At 28.4% G+C, this 18,462-nt stretch overlaps 1 protein-coding gene across 1 annotated transcript in view; it reads right to left on the reverse strand.

The window, feature by feature from the left end:
* The window catches only part of LOC121119348 (FMRFamide receptor), a 61,695-nt gene extending 44,549 nt beyond the window's left edge, over nucleotides 1-17,146 (reverse strand). Inside the window, exon 1 of the mRNA XM_071889513.1 lies at nucleotides 16,076-17,146. Within this exon, the coding sequence (XP_071745614.1) occupies nucleotides 16,076-17,064 (989 nt within the window). The 5' untranslated portion in view covers nucleotides 17,065-17,146. The remainder of the gene's footprint in view (nucleotides 1-16,075) is intronic.
* Nucleotides 17,147-18,462: the final 1,316 nt, after the last annotated feature.

Genomic DNA, 18,462 nt, shown 5'->3' on the forward strand with positions numbered 1-18,462 from the left:
GTAGATAGACAATTATAATCTTTTTTTTTTAAATCAGCTTCATACTGTAAACTTACGATTGAAAGATGTATTTCAGTGTAAAATAACTAGATGGATTAAAATCAAAGTTAATAAGAATAGATAAAAGAGATTACCATATTTCAAAAAATATTCATTTTTACGTTACCTAAATTAAAATTTTATTTTCCATATTTGTTCAATTACTTTATATTATAGCTTTTCGATTCCATATTCAATAATAATAGTACTTGACCCCTTATTAGTAATTGATAATTTTCAATTTACATTTTCAGACATTTTTCCCTTTTGATTTGTTTGAGACACCATTTGAGTAATACAAAAATTCAGTGACCGACAAAAAAATTAATATTGTGTATACGAAATTTATGTTTATATTCAAGGGTTTTTCTTTGAAATAGATTAATTCCTCTATTATTAACTTGTTTTTACTCCAAAGTAGTTTTTTTAAAGTGTAAATAAATAAGGGTTCATTTACAATTAACTAATATTAATGGGGGTTTTTATTACTATTCTGTTGTATCAAATTAATTTACAAAACAATTTATAAATGAGGAAATGTATTTATGTTATTTATTTTTATAAAAAAATATGTTATGAGAGCCATTAATTACATGTTTGTACAATTTATTGTGCTATGTTTCATCTTTTTTTCGTATTATTTGTAAGTAATTCAAAACATAATAATATCTACAATATTTCCATTTATTTCTTATCTTCTGCAAATAATTCTTCTATACTAATTTATATTTGTAAAAAATATATAGGGTTATTACTTGTGATTAATGAAATATTAATAGAAGGCCGGAAACTCAACATATTATTATATGATAATTTTGTTAATTCTCCGTTAGTCTAACGTCATTCTTTAATATAAAATATATAATGGAAATTTTACCGCCCTAGTAAGTATTATGTCATTATTAATCAATTTTCATTTTGAATAACTTCATTCTAAACCTACGTATATTTTTAGGTTTGTAAATGTACGCCTTATCAGTATTCAAAATAAAAGAAACTGAAATTGTCATTCTATACATTTTCAATTTTGAAGAATGATTTAAAGGAGAGCAGGTTAGCTGACATGACATCACATTGCATTAGCTGAGAGCAGAGGAAATAAATAGAGACATGTCCCACTCCGTATCGAGCAAGGAGATTCTTACATATTCTACGTAATATTTCAAAAATTTAAAGACATCATGGGAATGATAATTTAGAATTTTCATAAAAAGGTATGCAAAACAACTCATCCAGAAAAAAAGTAATTTCGTTTTTGTAAATTTTAAGCTGAAATATAATTAAAAATAGTACATATTAGGAAAAAAAATGGGCAGTTCTATTTTTATATTTTTTTTATTATTTACAATTGCTTTGAACATTCTATTTTTATATTTTTTTATTATGTACAATTGTTTTGAACATTCTATTTAAGAAATATGATAAATATACTTTCATCATATATATCTTTGAAATAATCCTCTTGAAAACTTAACATGAGACAAAAGGAAAAAATTTTTACATAGAAAAAAAATCAAATTGGATAATACTTCAATATAAAACCAAGGATGAATTATTTTTCAAAGGATAAAACATTGGTTTTACTTTTTTGGTGAATTTGAATACACAAAAATGTAAAAAAATCGTTTTTTTTTTGTTAGACTCCGTCTTGATGATATTTTGAGTGCTGCTTGAATGTAATCTATCTTAGTCCTGTATATTTAGCTATGAGATGAAAGAAATAAATACGACACCTACTCCGTATCTAACAAGAACATAGGTCGGAATATGCTGTGGATGCACAATTCAAATCTCAGTACAACTAGGACTACACTTAAACCTTCTCAAAAAATCATCTGTTTTGCACTCCGTCATTCATGTTGTCTCCTCAATAACTATGAAAACAGCCTAGAAAGATGTAAGACAATGTTCAAGTTTGAACTTTATAAAGTATCTTACTCTTAATATTTTTTTTACGAGTATAATTGTACATAACATATTTCCTTTGATGAACCAGACGGAGCTTAATGAGTCGCATATTAACGTGACTATACGAAAATATACATATGTTATAATGTAATATCCTTTGAAAGGATTATTATGATATATGTATTTTTATGAAACAGTCATAATATATATATATCTTATATATGAAGAACGTATTAAAGACGCATCTATATCGGATTAATCATAGCATTTTTTATTTCTATAGGAAATATTGCCCCCCCCCTTAAAAAACCAAAAAAAAACAACAACAACAAGTTATAAATTAATCTATATATTCTGTCAAATAGACATTCTATAGTCCTAGATAACGTTTATATGTTTCATTGATGCTGACTTTTTGATCTGTCAACAAGAATAACAACTTTGGATATTGGACTACTATTATTTTATCCATGGTAAATGAAAAAATGTGATTTTGTTTTGAGTAAAATAAAATAGTTTTTACTTTCACTTGAGCATTCATAGTTCTATGCCTATCAATAAATGTTTTTCTAAGCGCAGTGTATTTGATTTTTGATAAATCCAAAAAAAATGATTGAGAAGGTCAATCTAATATAACATATAAAGTATTTATTTAACATCCAATATTAGATAAAAGTAATCTTTTGAAGATTGAAAGCTGAAATAATATAACGTTTAGTCATTTATATATTGTTTGAGTTCAACAAATTTAAGTATTTTTCACTTTTTTTTTTTTTTTGGGGGTATTTCCATAAAATTTAATTTTATAAACGTAAACTAAAAAATTTATTTTAAAAGATAGTAGCAGTAATTAAGCGTCAGCTGAAAGACAAATTTTGCTTTAATAATATAGAAGATAGTTCCCTCAGAAATTTTACGTTTTACTCTCCCTATTACATGGATATTACTCAATAATTACCTATATCAAATCATATGACTGTTTTGTGTTCTGTGTTCTGTTCACAAGAATGATTACTCTAGTCTCCAGAGGCACCCACTAACAAAAAAACAAACAAGCAAGTGCTTCCCGTATGCTATATAAAAACGCCTCCAAGAATTAATTTATTTTTTTCATACCAAAGTATATTCATTTTATTCAAATGTTAGCATATATTGTAAATGTATATGAATTATGATATACATCAGAGAGCAATAACAAAAAACAAACAGTACTACATATTCGATGCTACATGCACACTAGGGTGTCCCAATAATGTATTTTTTTTGAGCTATGCAAACACAAGAGGCATCAAAATTTTCATAATTTTACACAAATTATGAAAATTGTAAAAAAAAATAAAAAATTGTGCATTATTTGGAGGGCTCTACCGCTTTTCAAAGTTTTGTAAAAGATTACATCTTCACAGATTTAAGCTGTAAGTCTAAAATAATTCCAAATGAATTTTGAGAGTTATTTTATGGTTATAACAAGAATGGGCACTCGGTAGAGTGCAACCCATCACCTTTGTTCATTTTGTGGTGTGACTTTGACCTTGACCTCTCAATATGTAATGGTCTCTTACTGTGCCCATATATAATCTTAGTACCAAGTTTGATCCAAATCGATCCGTAACTTTTATTATTAAAATAAATGGTACTAAAATTTTGCATTTTTTGGAGGGCTCTACCGGTATTTGAATTATAGCAAAAATTTACTTGTAGCACGACTTAGCGTTGTGTATACGAAATAAAATGATTCAGGTTGTGATAAAACTGAGATTTGATTTTCTATAACTTCTTTGGGATGGTAACGTTCCAGTATTTTCTTATGTATCTGAGTTTTATCTCAGACTTTATGCAAGTACTCATAATTCATCAAAAAACTTTCAAGTACTTGTGATCTAAATTCTTAACGTCTCGCTCCAGTGTGGTTCCCAATCAAGCAAAAAACGTCTTTAATGATGGACCTAAGTATTTTTTAAACTGATTGTTTGTTCTAGATTTTTATCAGAAAATCTTAGGTCTGTCGTGGACTCTGTTATTGAAAGAAATGTTTTTTTTTTTTTGTAAACTCATAAAACCTACTTTTCAGTTTGTTGTTTGATATGATCGATAACATTCGGGAGTTGGCATTGCGATTAATAATAAAGCTAGGGGAACTGAAATTTCCAATAAAAGTATAATATTTAAGCTGCGAGAAAAAATGTCAAATTTTGGAGACAAAAATAAGTTTAAACTCTTAGTTTTGTAGTCTATCATAATCTCTAATTTACTTATATCATTTTTCGATATTTTGGGTCATTGATTTTAATAATAAAATACCTTTCCATATTCATTTTTGTATTATTTTAAGCAATCAGTTTAATTATGGATTAAACATAATTTTTTACAAAAATTGGAAGACCAGTAGAGCCCTTTAAATGATACAAAATTTTAGTATCATTTATTTTAATAAGAAAATAAAATATAATAATAAAAGTTACAGATCGATTTTATCAAACTTAGTAGTAAGATTATATATGGTCACAGTAAAAAGCCATTACATATTGAGAGGTCATGGTCAAAGTCATGCCAAAAAATGAACATAAGTCGAGTTTTTGCACTATACCGAGCGCCCATTTTTGTTTTTACCATAAAATAACTCTCCAAATTCATTTTTTTATTATTTTAGACCTACAGTTTAAATCTGTGAATACGTACATTTTTACAAAACTGCGAAGAGTGGTAGAGCCCTCCAAATGATGCAGATATTTTTTTTACTATTTTCATAATCTGTGAATAATTACGCAAACTTTGATACCTCTTGTATTTGCATAGCTCAAAAAAATACATTAACGCGACACCCTAATACACACCTGTAATATTTCATTAATACGACTACATTGTTATTTCTTAGTTCATATATGTCCATGATATACATCATGGAGCATTATATACAATGCATTCTGTGACTGTTTTGTATACATTCATTAATGGAGATTAGCAAACTGTGCAAATATAAACAATTTAACTTCAATATCATTGAATTTTTGTTTCATTTGATATCATTTGAAGTATAGCCTTTAATTTCATTTTTGTATGTAAAGGAACAAACAAAATCGATTAAACCTTTAATAATTTAGATATTAAAAATAGCTTTCTAATTTATTATTAGAATTAATGGTCATTATCTCCTTTGTATTTACGATGCTTCTTTTCTCTTTCATTTTCAATTTTTTTAAATGTTAACCTCCAAGATCAATTAAAACGCAATCTGTTTATTTTTTAACATACCTTGAACAAAAAAAAAAGAAACAATAAATAGGGGAGAATTACTCCAAGAATATTCGAAAAGAATGTAAATATAGAATAACGAAGTTAAGTTAGAAATTATATAAAATGAAATTGGAAATTGATGTTTAATATTGTTTGAAGCATCAAAAAAAAAAATTTGTGGCCTTAATCAAACTAAAAGTTTTCTAATCTAAGTCAGAAATATCGCAAAAGTTTTGCCCAAAACAAATATCTCAGTAAATTGGCTTAGCAAGAACTGCCTACGACAGCCATGTCGGAAAAAATTTGGAAGATGCCAAGACAAGTAAGTAAAGAGGCGTTTCCATCAAATAGTTCCGAATAAATGTATTTTTAAAGTGATTTGAAGAGAAACCCATCCAATGCATAATGATGTAAATTAGTCAATATGACATTTTTGAAGGAAAATTACTTTTTAAAAAAATGTTTATTCTTTAAGTGAAGTGAAATCATTTTGTAGACGGAAATATTTTTTTTCAATATTCAAAAAAATAGTTCCTAAAACTGACGTTTAATTATTGAGCCATTGAAAAAATGTCAGTTTAATACCGACAGACATATCATAAGAGTTTTATTCAACAGAATGTTATGATGATATATATATATGTGTTGTATTACTACGTGCAAGAAAATAACTTATCAGCTAACTAAATTTCATATAATAGAAACAAAAACGAATATACCACGTTTGATTGATTAAAAAATTAAATAATGGTGATATAGGGTTATGTACGTCCCTAATGTGAGTCTTAAAATTGGCTTCATCCCTTCTAGTTCGGTTCCTGTTATAGGTCCTTGAAGAAGCTCCCAAATTTTAGAGTAATCTCTACAATGCATTATTTTTTAAATGTGAGAGTGAATTCTTTTAGTTTAACAATGGAGTTAATATTTTTTATTCTTATAACTATTGGATCCATGAAGATTATATTGAGATGCAGATGACGTCACTGGTTGGTTGATATTATAATACTATTTTTTTTTAAAGACTACTTTTACGTCACATTTGATCGCGTCCCTAGGATTTAGTAAGGTAACATACATTTTGGGACCAATACATCCTTAATACTGGGTTATTCCATCATATCATTTTAACTCCTCCCATCTTAAACTTATTAGTTTCATCCCCAAATCATACGTTAAAATTATTAAGTTTAAGGGTTCCATAATTGTTGATGAGAAAAAACAGAGGAAGTAACAGCCACCTATTAAATAAAATAGCAAAAAAAGTTAGAAAAAAACAAACCAATCTTTTCTTAGACTGATTTCTCCCCTTCTAAATCTTTAAAAAAAGTATGTACCTCTTTGTAAGTGAACTATGTTCTATGGGGGACTTAGGATATCTAGAGATATATGCTTTATCCATTTGAATTTTGTGGACTCCGACGTTCTTTTTATGTACAGCTTCATCTTCGGAGGACATTACTGATGTTCCATCGAGCAGAAAACTATTCGTCACAATAGCGGCTTGAATAATCGATTAAATTCCAAAGATTAGATAATAAAACTAATCAAGGAACTTCATAGAATATATCTAGTCAGAGCTTATATATCATTTCATTAGAAAGAAAAAGTTATTGTCCGCTACATGTGTTTTTAATTCATGTTAAATTTCATTTATATTTACATAGATACGAGTATATATTCTATTGTCCATGAACTTCTTTTTTTCAATTGTATGTTTATCTTTTTTTCTCCATTTATATATTTCTTATTAATTGATTATTGTAGTATAAAGTATTATTTTAATTCTTAACTATAATACTTGATTCTGCATTGAACTAGCAAATTTTACTCGATATATTTAGTTTCTAACCCGTGTTATTTTTATAGTATTTATTTATTTGAATAATATGGAAATAATAACCGCTCAATCAAATAAAAAAAAGTAGTTATGTCTTCCAACAAAGGGGCACATAATTGAGTTATAATGCACTTAAATTTATCTATAAAATAATAAATTTTCGTTATTTTTTTGCTTATATGTTTTCAATATAAGAGTTGCCTTTTATTCTCAATAACTGTAGTTCTATCATAAATTGTTTATATTAGCAAATGTTTGTAAAGTTGTCAGTATATAGAAGAGTAAAACTGTGCCTCAGTTAAAGTTGCAATTGAAGTAATTTTGTTTTACTCTTATAGGTAAAAGTAAAATATTTATAGTTGAGATTCCATTGAAGTATCATAATATGGTGGTCATTCATTTCCGTGTGATTATTTTGAGTAGGGTTATTTTTGGAGTAGTTTTTCAGAACAGCTTTTTTTTACTACATGGCTCTTTTCAGTTGAATCAAAGTTTTCATTTTACTTGTTAATTTTTATATATAATTGAATACAATGCTGATAACCTAAACTATTAACTATAATCCTCTATTATAAAATTATTTATTGTTGAAAGTAATTTCCCATTGAGATAAAATATTATACAAATTGTTTATGTTTTCCTTAATTTGTCAATTTGAACCAACTATTGACAGTTTTAATTCTCCTTTAATTTAAAAAAACTAACTCAAGTATTTAGTCTACTTGGAATTGTTTTCTAAAAGAAAATATAGGTTCATTATCATATTTAGATCTCATCGGAATTATCAGTACTTAAGATGTAAAAAACACACAAATGAACAGTAGTAGTATACATATATACTTATGTATATTGTGTTAAGATTTGACGAATCTTAGTAAAACAACTCAGAGGAATTTAGCTAATAACAAAAAGTTTTCCAACTGTTCCTTGTCTCTTCTACAATACAAATATTAAATACCATATTTTTTTAAATTCATTATATTACATACAATGAATAACGATAATTATATTTTTTGTTTGTACAAATACCTCCAATGAACCCATGAATAGTTCAATAATGCTTAAAAAAAGATATGCCCTTAAAAAGAATGTTCCTTTCAAATACTTTTAATTTGAATATATCTATCATTTTTCAAATATTATTCATAAAAAAAAAACCTACACATAGGTAATACGGAATGTCTAACGTCTGTCAAAGAAATATGCACTAAATGAATACCTTTGCTTTCAATAAACGTTAATATTAGTTCTTCTAAATACTTATTTTACGCATCAATGAAATACCCTAATTTTCTGCTAAGTGTTGCTTAACTTCAATATTATCTCATTAAACATATATTTTTCTAAGGTTTTTATGCAGTAAGTTATGTAAAATATACAAGTAAGTGAAATTTATTCAATTAGATGATAAAGAAAATAATACAGTGATACTTTGAGATAAAAGTGTCATAACATATATAGTTTTTTTTTTTTTTAGATACAAGCTAGATTTATAAAATTTTAGAGATATATAAGTGTTTGTAAAAGATAAGAACATGGTGAAAGTTCGGGAAAAAACGCAAGAGCCGCTTCATAACGATTTTTTTTAGAAACACATTGTTATTCTATATTAAAATCTATTTTTTTTACATAAACCAATGATTAAGAATTTGACCGATATCAGGGTGGACAAGGTAAATCCGGAAATAGTTTAACGGCTAATTATGAGACTTCTGTAAGAGATAGAAAGATGATTTTTTTACACAATTGAAAGTTACATTAAATGTAAAACGATTATTTATAATGAAAGCCTTCGTTCTTGATAAAATCTATCTGAATGCGAGGTATGCCTTAGCTATCTCGTGGGGAGCCATGTCACTAAAGAGCACTAACATGCATATTATGTATGTATCTTACAGTTATTACAAAATAATGAAGACTATTCATAAAATGTCTTGATTAGTTATAAACAAAACTCCAGCAAAATCTAAATAGCAACAGTGAAACAACAGCCTATAATATGGAGAGACGTCGAGTCGCAATTTGGAACTTTCCGCTTGGGGAAAAACTCCCACTGAAATTGCCAAGGTTCTGAACTGCAGCCACACCACCGTTTACAACGTAGTAGCCAAAGGGACTCCTGAGGCGATTATAAGATCTAAGTCAAGGCCTCGAAGGTCGGACGAAATGATTGCTGCCGTGAAAAAGTCTGTCGAGGACAAGAGAGGCAAGGTCACCTTCAGCGGCCTCTCCAGGGAGTTCAACGTCAGCAGAAGGACCATGGACCGGCTAGTTAATCAAAAGATCTTGGCTTTAAGGTCTACAAAAGAACCCCCTCGTCAAGCCCTCAAGCCTATAGACAAGGAAAAACGCCTTGCAAGGTCGAGGAGTCTTCTCAACAAGCTTAAGAAAAAGGCCTCAGTCGCCTGATTGTTCGCCGCTTGACTTTGCAGCGGCTGGGTGTTTAAAGGGGAGTCTGTTGGGAGTCCAATACAAGTCTAAGGCCCAGCTGAAGTCTACCCTCAAGAATGCCTGAGCCAACCTCGACCAGAGCTTCATCGCCAAGTCATTCAGCAAGTTCCGGTCTAGGCTGAAGCTGGAATAGACTTGTGTCTAAGACTCTCATCTTTCATGTTAAATAAATTAATTCGTCAATCACTTTAAAAATGACAGAATTATTTACCTATTTTTGAAAATTTCAGAGTGTTCAGTTTTAGACGCGCACACATGTAATAGATTACCCTGTATGTCTAGTGTTTGTATTATTTTAAGTTAATTTAAGAAAGCAAATTTTTGTATTTTAATATTTCTATTGTTTTTTTTTATATTTAGTTACTATCAGAGACAATACTATAAAAATAAATTATTTTAATTCCTTCTGCTCCTAATTTTTTTAATAATTGTTTATCACATGTTGCTCCATTATAGATGCGAATTTTTATATCTTAATTGTCCCACTATGGAATATAAGTATGAAATGGCAAAAGAGGACATAGAATTATTCCAGAGTGGTGAGTACATCAACAAAACACTATTAATTCAATTGTTACTTTTTTATTATTATAATGAAGGAGTCTTAGATTCAATCAAGATCATAAATATATTAGAAGCAGTTGCCCCATTTATCGAAAATTATCTACTAAATTTATGAAATTACATACCATTCACATCAATCAATTGGATCAAAGTTAAAATTATTCTGGAGAACATCACATGAGAGGGAAAATGAGTGGAGGTTAATTTTTTGATCTTCTTATATGTATTTAGTACTCAACATTTAAGTAAAATTAACTATCCTATACATGTATAATATCGAAAAACAATATATAAATTCAAAAATGGGGAGAAGGAAAATCCAATTCTATTTTTCAATCTTTAAAGAAAAAAAAATTCCTTTTTTAAAAAAAAAGGAGAAATATTCGACTTTGTACATGCAAATTATACAAAAAAAGTCCGTCTGTGTTTTTCCTAGAATGTTTATATTCATATTATAGTAGTTTTTGATTTGATACCTCGTCTGATTTTTTTTGTTTAATTTATTATACAAACATCCAATTGAAAAGGTAGCTAAAAAAATATTGGTTAGAGCCTTAAAGTTTCACAGTATTGAAATGACTGGATTAAAATTCTAGTAAATACCCCATTTTATATTAAATTTTACAACTATATTACAAGTAATTTGTCCAGCATGTACATCATTTTAAATCATTTATGATGAATAAATTATGTTTATTGTCCTAACCATAGTAAAAAAGAAAAAAAATAGTAATAAGTTGACTTTTTTAAATATTTTCTCCCATTTTAGGGGTCTTAGTCTGTAAAAGTCTCCATATAACGCAAATTTCGTATAACATGGAATTTTTCTTCTTCCCAAAAAAACGCAATAGGTGGGGAGAACCACTGTATTTTCTCTTGCTCAAGACTTTTTATTTTTGCTACTTTATTTACGAGTATTTTTGAATTATCTTTATCATTCTACATGTAGTTTTTAAAGATTCTTTCTCGAACATGGTAGCATAAACAATAGTCAATTATTAATTGTTTTGGGACTTTTTGATCCCAGTTTTGTTTAGTAAAAATATAAGTATTGCATAATAGTTCTCCTTGGATGTTGAAATTTTAAAAAAGGAGAAAGAAAAAAAGGAATATACATACGCAAAGGAAGTAATTACCCAAAAATAAAAATAAATTAGGAAACTATTCTAAGTTAACAAATTCTTCATGGGGTTTTCAAATTTGCCATTTTTTCAATAAAATTAAAACTTTAGTTTTATAACATATAATTTAACAATTGTAAACAGGATTTTCATATTGATTCATTATTTTAGTATGAAATAAACACTATTTTAATCAAAAAGTAGATGAGAACCAAAGTAAAATTTTTTAAAGGGTTCATCCATACAAATATACAGATTTGGAATATTTTATAAAGATTTTTTATTTTAAATTGTCATAATAGGAGTGTCTGTATTGGAGTGTTTAAAAACCTAAGGAAAATATTTACTTTAATATTTGAATGGAAAGTAGCAGAGTGTTAAAATTATGTCCTAGGATAAAGCATGTTCCAAAATATTAATCAAACAGTTTTTCAAAAAACGTATGTTATTATTTATACTCTAATTGTTTAGACGTTATCTTTAGGGATGACATAATTCAATCACAATTCATTTTTTTCCTTGTTTTTTTTTTTATCCTAGTTTATATAATATATTGTAAGTCCCATATTAAACCTATCTAAAGATATTTATCTAAGAATTAAATTTCTACAAGGAATATTCTGTCTTCATACACAAACCTATATTAATTTATAGACCATATCTTTATAATTTATGTCTCTGTAAATAATTGTAGATAGAAAAAAAATAGATAAAATTGTATAAAGCACATTAATATAATATAATATTTTAAATTTTCAAAAGTATTTTATATATTTTCTGAAAATATGTTACTTCTCTGAAAATTCATTGTATTATCTTGTGTTTATTAAACTTTTGGCTCCACATTATATGTAAATTTTTAGTTTACCATGTATCCAATTTTTTGGGATGATACTTCATTAGTTTCTGTAGTATTAAGAAATTCTGGATTTAATTATTGAGGTCTCAAAGAATGTTTTTTTATGTATTCTGATCATTTACCTATCCCCCAACAATGAATATGAAAAAAGACTGTTACTTGTAAAATATAATATAAGATGTTTAGTTTGATAATAATATATTAATTTAGAAAAACTGTCCAGTCAACAAAATATATATTATTTTTTTCTCCAGCTACTATCTCATATAATGAAATTAGAAGCATAATGGAAAAAAAGTACTTAACTGATGCACATAATATAATTTGAAATAACTACTAAGATCATGTAAAGTTTAATATTGGTAAAATAACCAATAATAGGCAAGTATTTGCCCTAGGATTTGAAAAGAAGTAGGCAAGGGTTTATATTATTATTTCACATTTGATCAGTGATTCTTATCGGGAAGGAGTTTAGTACTGCCTTGGGGAAGGGAAGAATTGAGGTCTTGTATTAAACGCTATCGATGTACATTTTACAACAACAGAAGGTAATAGTTTCTTATTTTCTTTTAAAAAAAGTCAACATTATAAAATGTATAGAATTAAAAAAAAAAAAAAATCTGAGTAATTATTTTACTGAAATTTTGAAACTAAGTAATTTTTATAAAACGGAAAAGAAGATATCAATTAATAGTAAGAAAATATCAGATTGGTGTTTAACAATTTAAATGATATATGAAAGAACTTAAATTATTCAAGATTTCTTTTTTATTAGATAAAAAAAAATATGAGCATAATGTTGATATAAATTTTTGCAGAAACATGATAAAAACAACTGTCTTTTATTCGCTCAACTTACTTTCCCCCCCCCTATTCTTCCACATTTGCAAACTTCATTACTTTAATAGAAAAAAAACATGTTGCTCATGCATCATGTAATTTTCTGATTTAGGATATTAATTATATAACAGACCCAAAAAAATACATTAATATATGTATAAATTATTTCAATAAAATGTTTGGAAGATTTGTCTAATTCGGGTTATTGTAACACTTAATTGTATGTAAAATATTATGGTTCAACTGTTTGCATTCATGTATAGATGCATAGCCATTATAAATAATCGTTATGTGGTTATCAACCCTTTATAACCTATAGTCTAACAGTCGTGTACTTAAATAGGTAGAAAATAATTTATTTTTCAATTAAGTATGTAAATGTATTTAGATTGTTAAAAAATGTTTAAAGAGTGGCTTATTTAATTGGTAAATTTAAAAATAGACAAGAATGAAAGTCCTGTCAATATTTATTTTAATTAATTTTGAAGATTTAAGTATACGAAATATGATATACAAAGGCTATTCAATATGGTCACTCTTGCCCTTCAGAGCCTACGGCAAACGCTTCGTTTCCGCTTTGAAAGTATACAGTTTTCTCAGACGTTTTGATAAAATGGCTTTATATAGACTGAGAGATTGCCCCGAAATGAAAAATGAATGAAAGATTTATTTCCTTTAATTAAAAAATTTTTTAATAATCAAATAAGGGATTCAACTTCGTTCTTGCTAGTTGAGGCTTTATATATTGATAACCATAAATATTGTTACCAATATCCAACTGCAACTTGGTTGACTTTACTTAAAAATTTAGACCAGAAGATTGTATTTATTAAAGAAGAGGGAATGAGTCTGTTAGAATTAACTTGGCTTTTACTTCTATCACATTGAATCCTATTTTAAAAACCTGAACTTTCGTTTAACCATATATTTATTACTGTTCTTAATTTAAATTTTTTTGTAATATTTGGACGATGTGAGTCATTGAATTTTCCATGTTAAGATCTTGGTACCTCCCATCGATTTCCCATGATGAAAGAAATATTTTAATAAGTTTTTAAAAATTGCTAATAAGTATTTGTCGTGATTGTTAATTCTTTTCCTTAGTCTGTTTACTGATTTTTTAAGATTTATTTTTATAATATTAGTTGAAATTCTATCCAGGAGCAATGAGTATGAATTATAATGTTTATTTATGTACATACCGGGCGTAGAAAAAGTAATGAGCCCTTCTAAAAATACATATTTGAAGAGGTGTTGTTGATGAAATCTTAAAGTTCCTATAATTTTTGAATAGCTTAGATTTTAAGCCTTTGATTCTTGTACATCTTGTAAACAAACATTCTGTATATGGGTGGATGGAGAGAAAAAGAGTCATCATAGGCAATTTAATCAGCCCTGGGAGGACCACATCGGACATAATGAAGGAATTAAACGTCAGCAAGGCTAGAGTATGTCGGGTCAGAAATCATTAAGCTTATGGGGACAACCTTAAGGACAAACGCAAGAATGGAAGATCCACCAAAGTGAAGAATGAAGATATCATAGAGACCTTTAAGGGCACTCCCACAACAAAGATGTCAGAGTACTCCAAGAAGAAGAAGAAGGTTCATCGATCTACTGTGGGCAAGAGGAAGGTCGTTTAGAAGAATGGGGAGGCCTCTCCTGTTCCAACGCCAAAAAGAACTCCACCTTTAGCAATTTCAACAACTTTTGAACAACCTGAAGCACAACAGCAACCCATTCATTTCTTTTCTCAGACTAAAATACCTTTACCGTTGACCCATCAGCAACGAGCAAAATGATTGAGTGGTATGCTTTGGCAAGACTTACAACAGCATCAGGACACTAACCAAGACCAAGAATCCGGCATCTGTGAGGATGTTGGAGTTTGTGGCATCAACTGGAGAAAAAATCCTCCAATTTGGTTTCCTGTTGGATACCGGTTACCTGCAGCCGACTACTTGATTGTGTTGAAGGAAAATGCGGTCCCATATATTACCAAGACCATGAAGAAGTCCAACAAACCCACGTACTTCTTTCAGCAGGACGAGCCCCTGTACAATAGTACTAATATTGTACAAGAGTGGATGGGTATCAACATGAACTTCTGGTCAAAAACCTTTGGTCCCCTCAGACCCCAGATTTGAATCCACTGGATTACTCCATTTGATGGCAAATTGAAAAGAAGGCCTACAAAATCTGCCACCCAAATATTGATACCCTCAAGACCTCCATTAACCAGTAGCAGAGGATCATGGAAAAGGACTACGCTGCCAATGTGTGCAAGGGGTTCCAGATGCAGTTGAAGGCTGTCAATGAAACTGATCGTCGCCAGATTCATAATTAATGTGTATTGTTATAGTAAAAAATATTATAAAATAAAATTTTCTAGGTACAAGATCATACTGGTCAATTAGGAGTATTCTAATGACTTCTTAGAGGTAGGTCTTAGAACTTTTCTACAATAGGTATTTAGCAAGTGCTCCAGTTTATTTACCTATGTATGTATGTTCTATATAATATATAAACAAAATAAAGAATGATAAAAAACATTATCGACAGTCATATTGCCTTAGAAAATCAATTGACTTTCTTATTCTTCTTCATTACTTAATCGATCATTTTCTGTTAAATTTGAATAAAACATATTCAAAATAACAAGGTATATGAGAGTTATATAATATTCTTATAAAGAAGGAGTCTACAATGAATGGACAAATATACCCAAAAGATCAAAGAAATTCGTTATTTTACTTAGTCATTAGATGAGAATATTTGAATAATTATTCTATTTTCATAATTAATCGCATTAAATATTTTGACATGATAAAATAAAATATTTTCATTTTCTCAAAGGCATTAGTGTATTTTAAATAGAATAAAAATATATTTTTTAAATTTACCTTGTTTCTTAAAAAATACCTTAAGACAAGGTACTGTCAGTTTTTATACCACGCAAGACGGTGTTGACGTAAGGAAAATATGTTCAATTTACATTCATCCCTGTGTCAAGTGTCCAATAAAAAGCAATATAAAAGTCTTCTTTTACATTTGTAAGATTTAAACTTTATACGTCTCAAAATTGGGTGGGTTTTTCGATATTTATTATTGAAAAAAGTGTCCCTGATATACATTGCCTCTAGTCTTCTTAGTTTCCGATGCTAACTCTTAACTTGTATCAAGGAATACACAGTTACATATCTAATTAAATATTATTCTTACCCAGATTTTCCACAGAATGTACTGTTAGGACGGATAAAGGGTTGATTAACATTGCGTCTGAATGGTGCTGTTGTCACTCGTGGAACATTTGTTGAATTCCCCATGTAGCCACAGTTACTTGATGTCTTTTTCCTGAATTTTGTTGACTTTCGAATTTTTGCATAAATTCCGTAATTGAGAATGATAAGAGCTAGAAGTGGTAGGATTCCCGTGAGAACAATTTCCTGCCATTTGGAAAATATCACATAATGTTCATTCTTCATGAGTGTTGTAATATCCGCATACAATGTAGTTGTATTTGTTACCTTATCAAAATAGTCATACCATCGATACTCTAAAAACTTGCCTGCATTAACCGAAAAGCTGATAAACATGACGAGAAACACATAAAAACTAGGACTAGGCTTATATTGAAGAGGTCGACAAATTGCCAAATATCTCTCAGCAGACACAGCCACAACCATCAGCACACTTGCTGTTATGGCAATATGACCAAATGGCCAGAGAAAATATGGAAATAGAATTTTGAACCAAGGAGGCTGAGCCTGAGAGTGAAAGTTTGCAGCAATGGTGGAGGTGCTCATAGCCATAAAGATGATTATCAAAACGAGATCTGTGAGGCTTAAATAGATAAGTAGATTATTGAAGTTAGTCTTTTTGTTTTTGGACAAAACAAATATGGTAAGGATATTCCCAAATATACCCAAAAGTCCTACACCAAATTGAAGGATTCCCTCAATCCAAAACTTTGCAGTATACCATATCTCAATGTAGACAGTATAGTTTTCGTAGCAAGTATAGTTATGAGTGGGTGAGCTCTCAATACTTCCATCAAAGGATTCATTTGATTCTAAATCTGTAGATGAAAAGTAAAGGATGAAGGTAAGAACAAGGCTTGGTATAGCAAGAACGAGCCAAAGGATAACAGCGTGTATTTTCATTTGTATTCGCATTGGTAGCTCACATGAGGTCAAACACCAGCAACACATGATTATTTATTACAACTACGATATTTGTTTTGTATTTTTCCTTTTCTCTTTTTCTACATGTGAAAGGTACAACGATAACTACAACTCATTTCAGTTAGAAAAATGAGAGTATTTCTTTTCATAGAAAAAGGAAAGAAGCGATTGCTCACACGCTCCTTCTCAACATTTTTGAAAAGTGTTTTTTTTTTTTTTTTTTGTCTCTTATTTCCCCTGATTAATTCACTAAAAATGCCCAAACAACATTTCCCAATTGTCTCATATAGTTACATTCAATCTATGTATGTAATATGAAAAATATCTAGTAAGTAATAATTTTGTGGAACAATAAATGGAAAGTTAAACTCTTCTTTTGTCCGTTACTCAATGATTGTAATCGAAAAAGGGTTAAGAAGTACTTAAACAATTGATAATACATTGTACTTTACGTTAAATAAACTTGAACAGTAGATACATTAGAATAGTTAAAAAAATTATATTGAACCGATATGACTCTTTTGGTTATTGGTAAGAACTTAAAGTTTATAATTTACTAAAAAATAATCAAAAGTAGTTGAAATTTCAGAATTATTATATCTTTAAAACTGATGTTTACATTCATAGAAACAGACATTATCGAACAAAATCAAAGTATTTTGTATTTGCTGAGATGCAAATGGACTGGATTTAATATAATTTTAGCTCTTGAATCCAAATATGGTCTAGGTTTTTTCTATCAAATTTCTACTGTTTCACTAATTTTCAGTTAACATACTTTTTAAGCACTTAGTGAGAAAGATTCAGATAAATGCTATGAATTACTTTAACTTCCAACTGTTTATAAACTCAAAAACCCTTTTTATGAAGTCGTTTTTAAGTTTCTAATTCCAATTGTTAGGAATGTTTGTTCTACAGAGGTGCAAAGCTTCAAAAATAATTTCTCACGAATATGTAAAAGTATTTCATTTCGTAGGGGAAAGTCAGAACTTAAATTTAATACATAGACTCCATACAAAAACACTATATCGTTATCAATTTGTGAAAAGACCATCAAAATATTTGAACGATAATATTCTTTTTTGAAGAAATTTTAATAGAAAAATTAAATAGTAGGACATAGAAAAAGAAAGAATATCATAATTTAATCAAAAATTATTTATTAAATTGTAGGATCATGATTTTTTCAATTCAGTATTATAAAAAAAAATTATTTTTCTGTTCAGATAACAATATCATAATATTTTTTAATATATCACACGCCGTTATCTATAATACTTTTACTTTCCATTTTACAAACTTTTTTTCGGAAAAAAGGCGAAAAATCGGTTAATATACAGGCTGTTATTTATATTTCTACCCTAATAAAAAAATTAAATAGTTATTATCGAAAATATTATCACAAAGGATCGATTTTCGTATGAA

The sequence above is a fragment of the Lepeophtheirus salmonis genome, chromosome 6, assembly GCF_016086655.4.
Source record: "Lepeophtheirus salmonis chromosome 6, UVic_Lsal_1.4, whole genome shotgun sequence".
Classification (NCBI taxonomy): domain Eukaryota; kingdom Metazoa; phylum Arthropoda; class Copepoda; order Siphonostomatoida; family Caligidae; genus Lepeophtheirus; species Lepeophtheirus salmonis.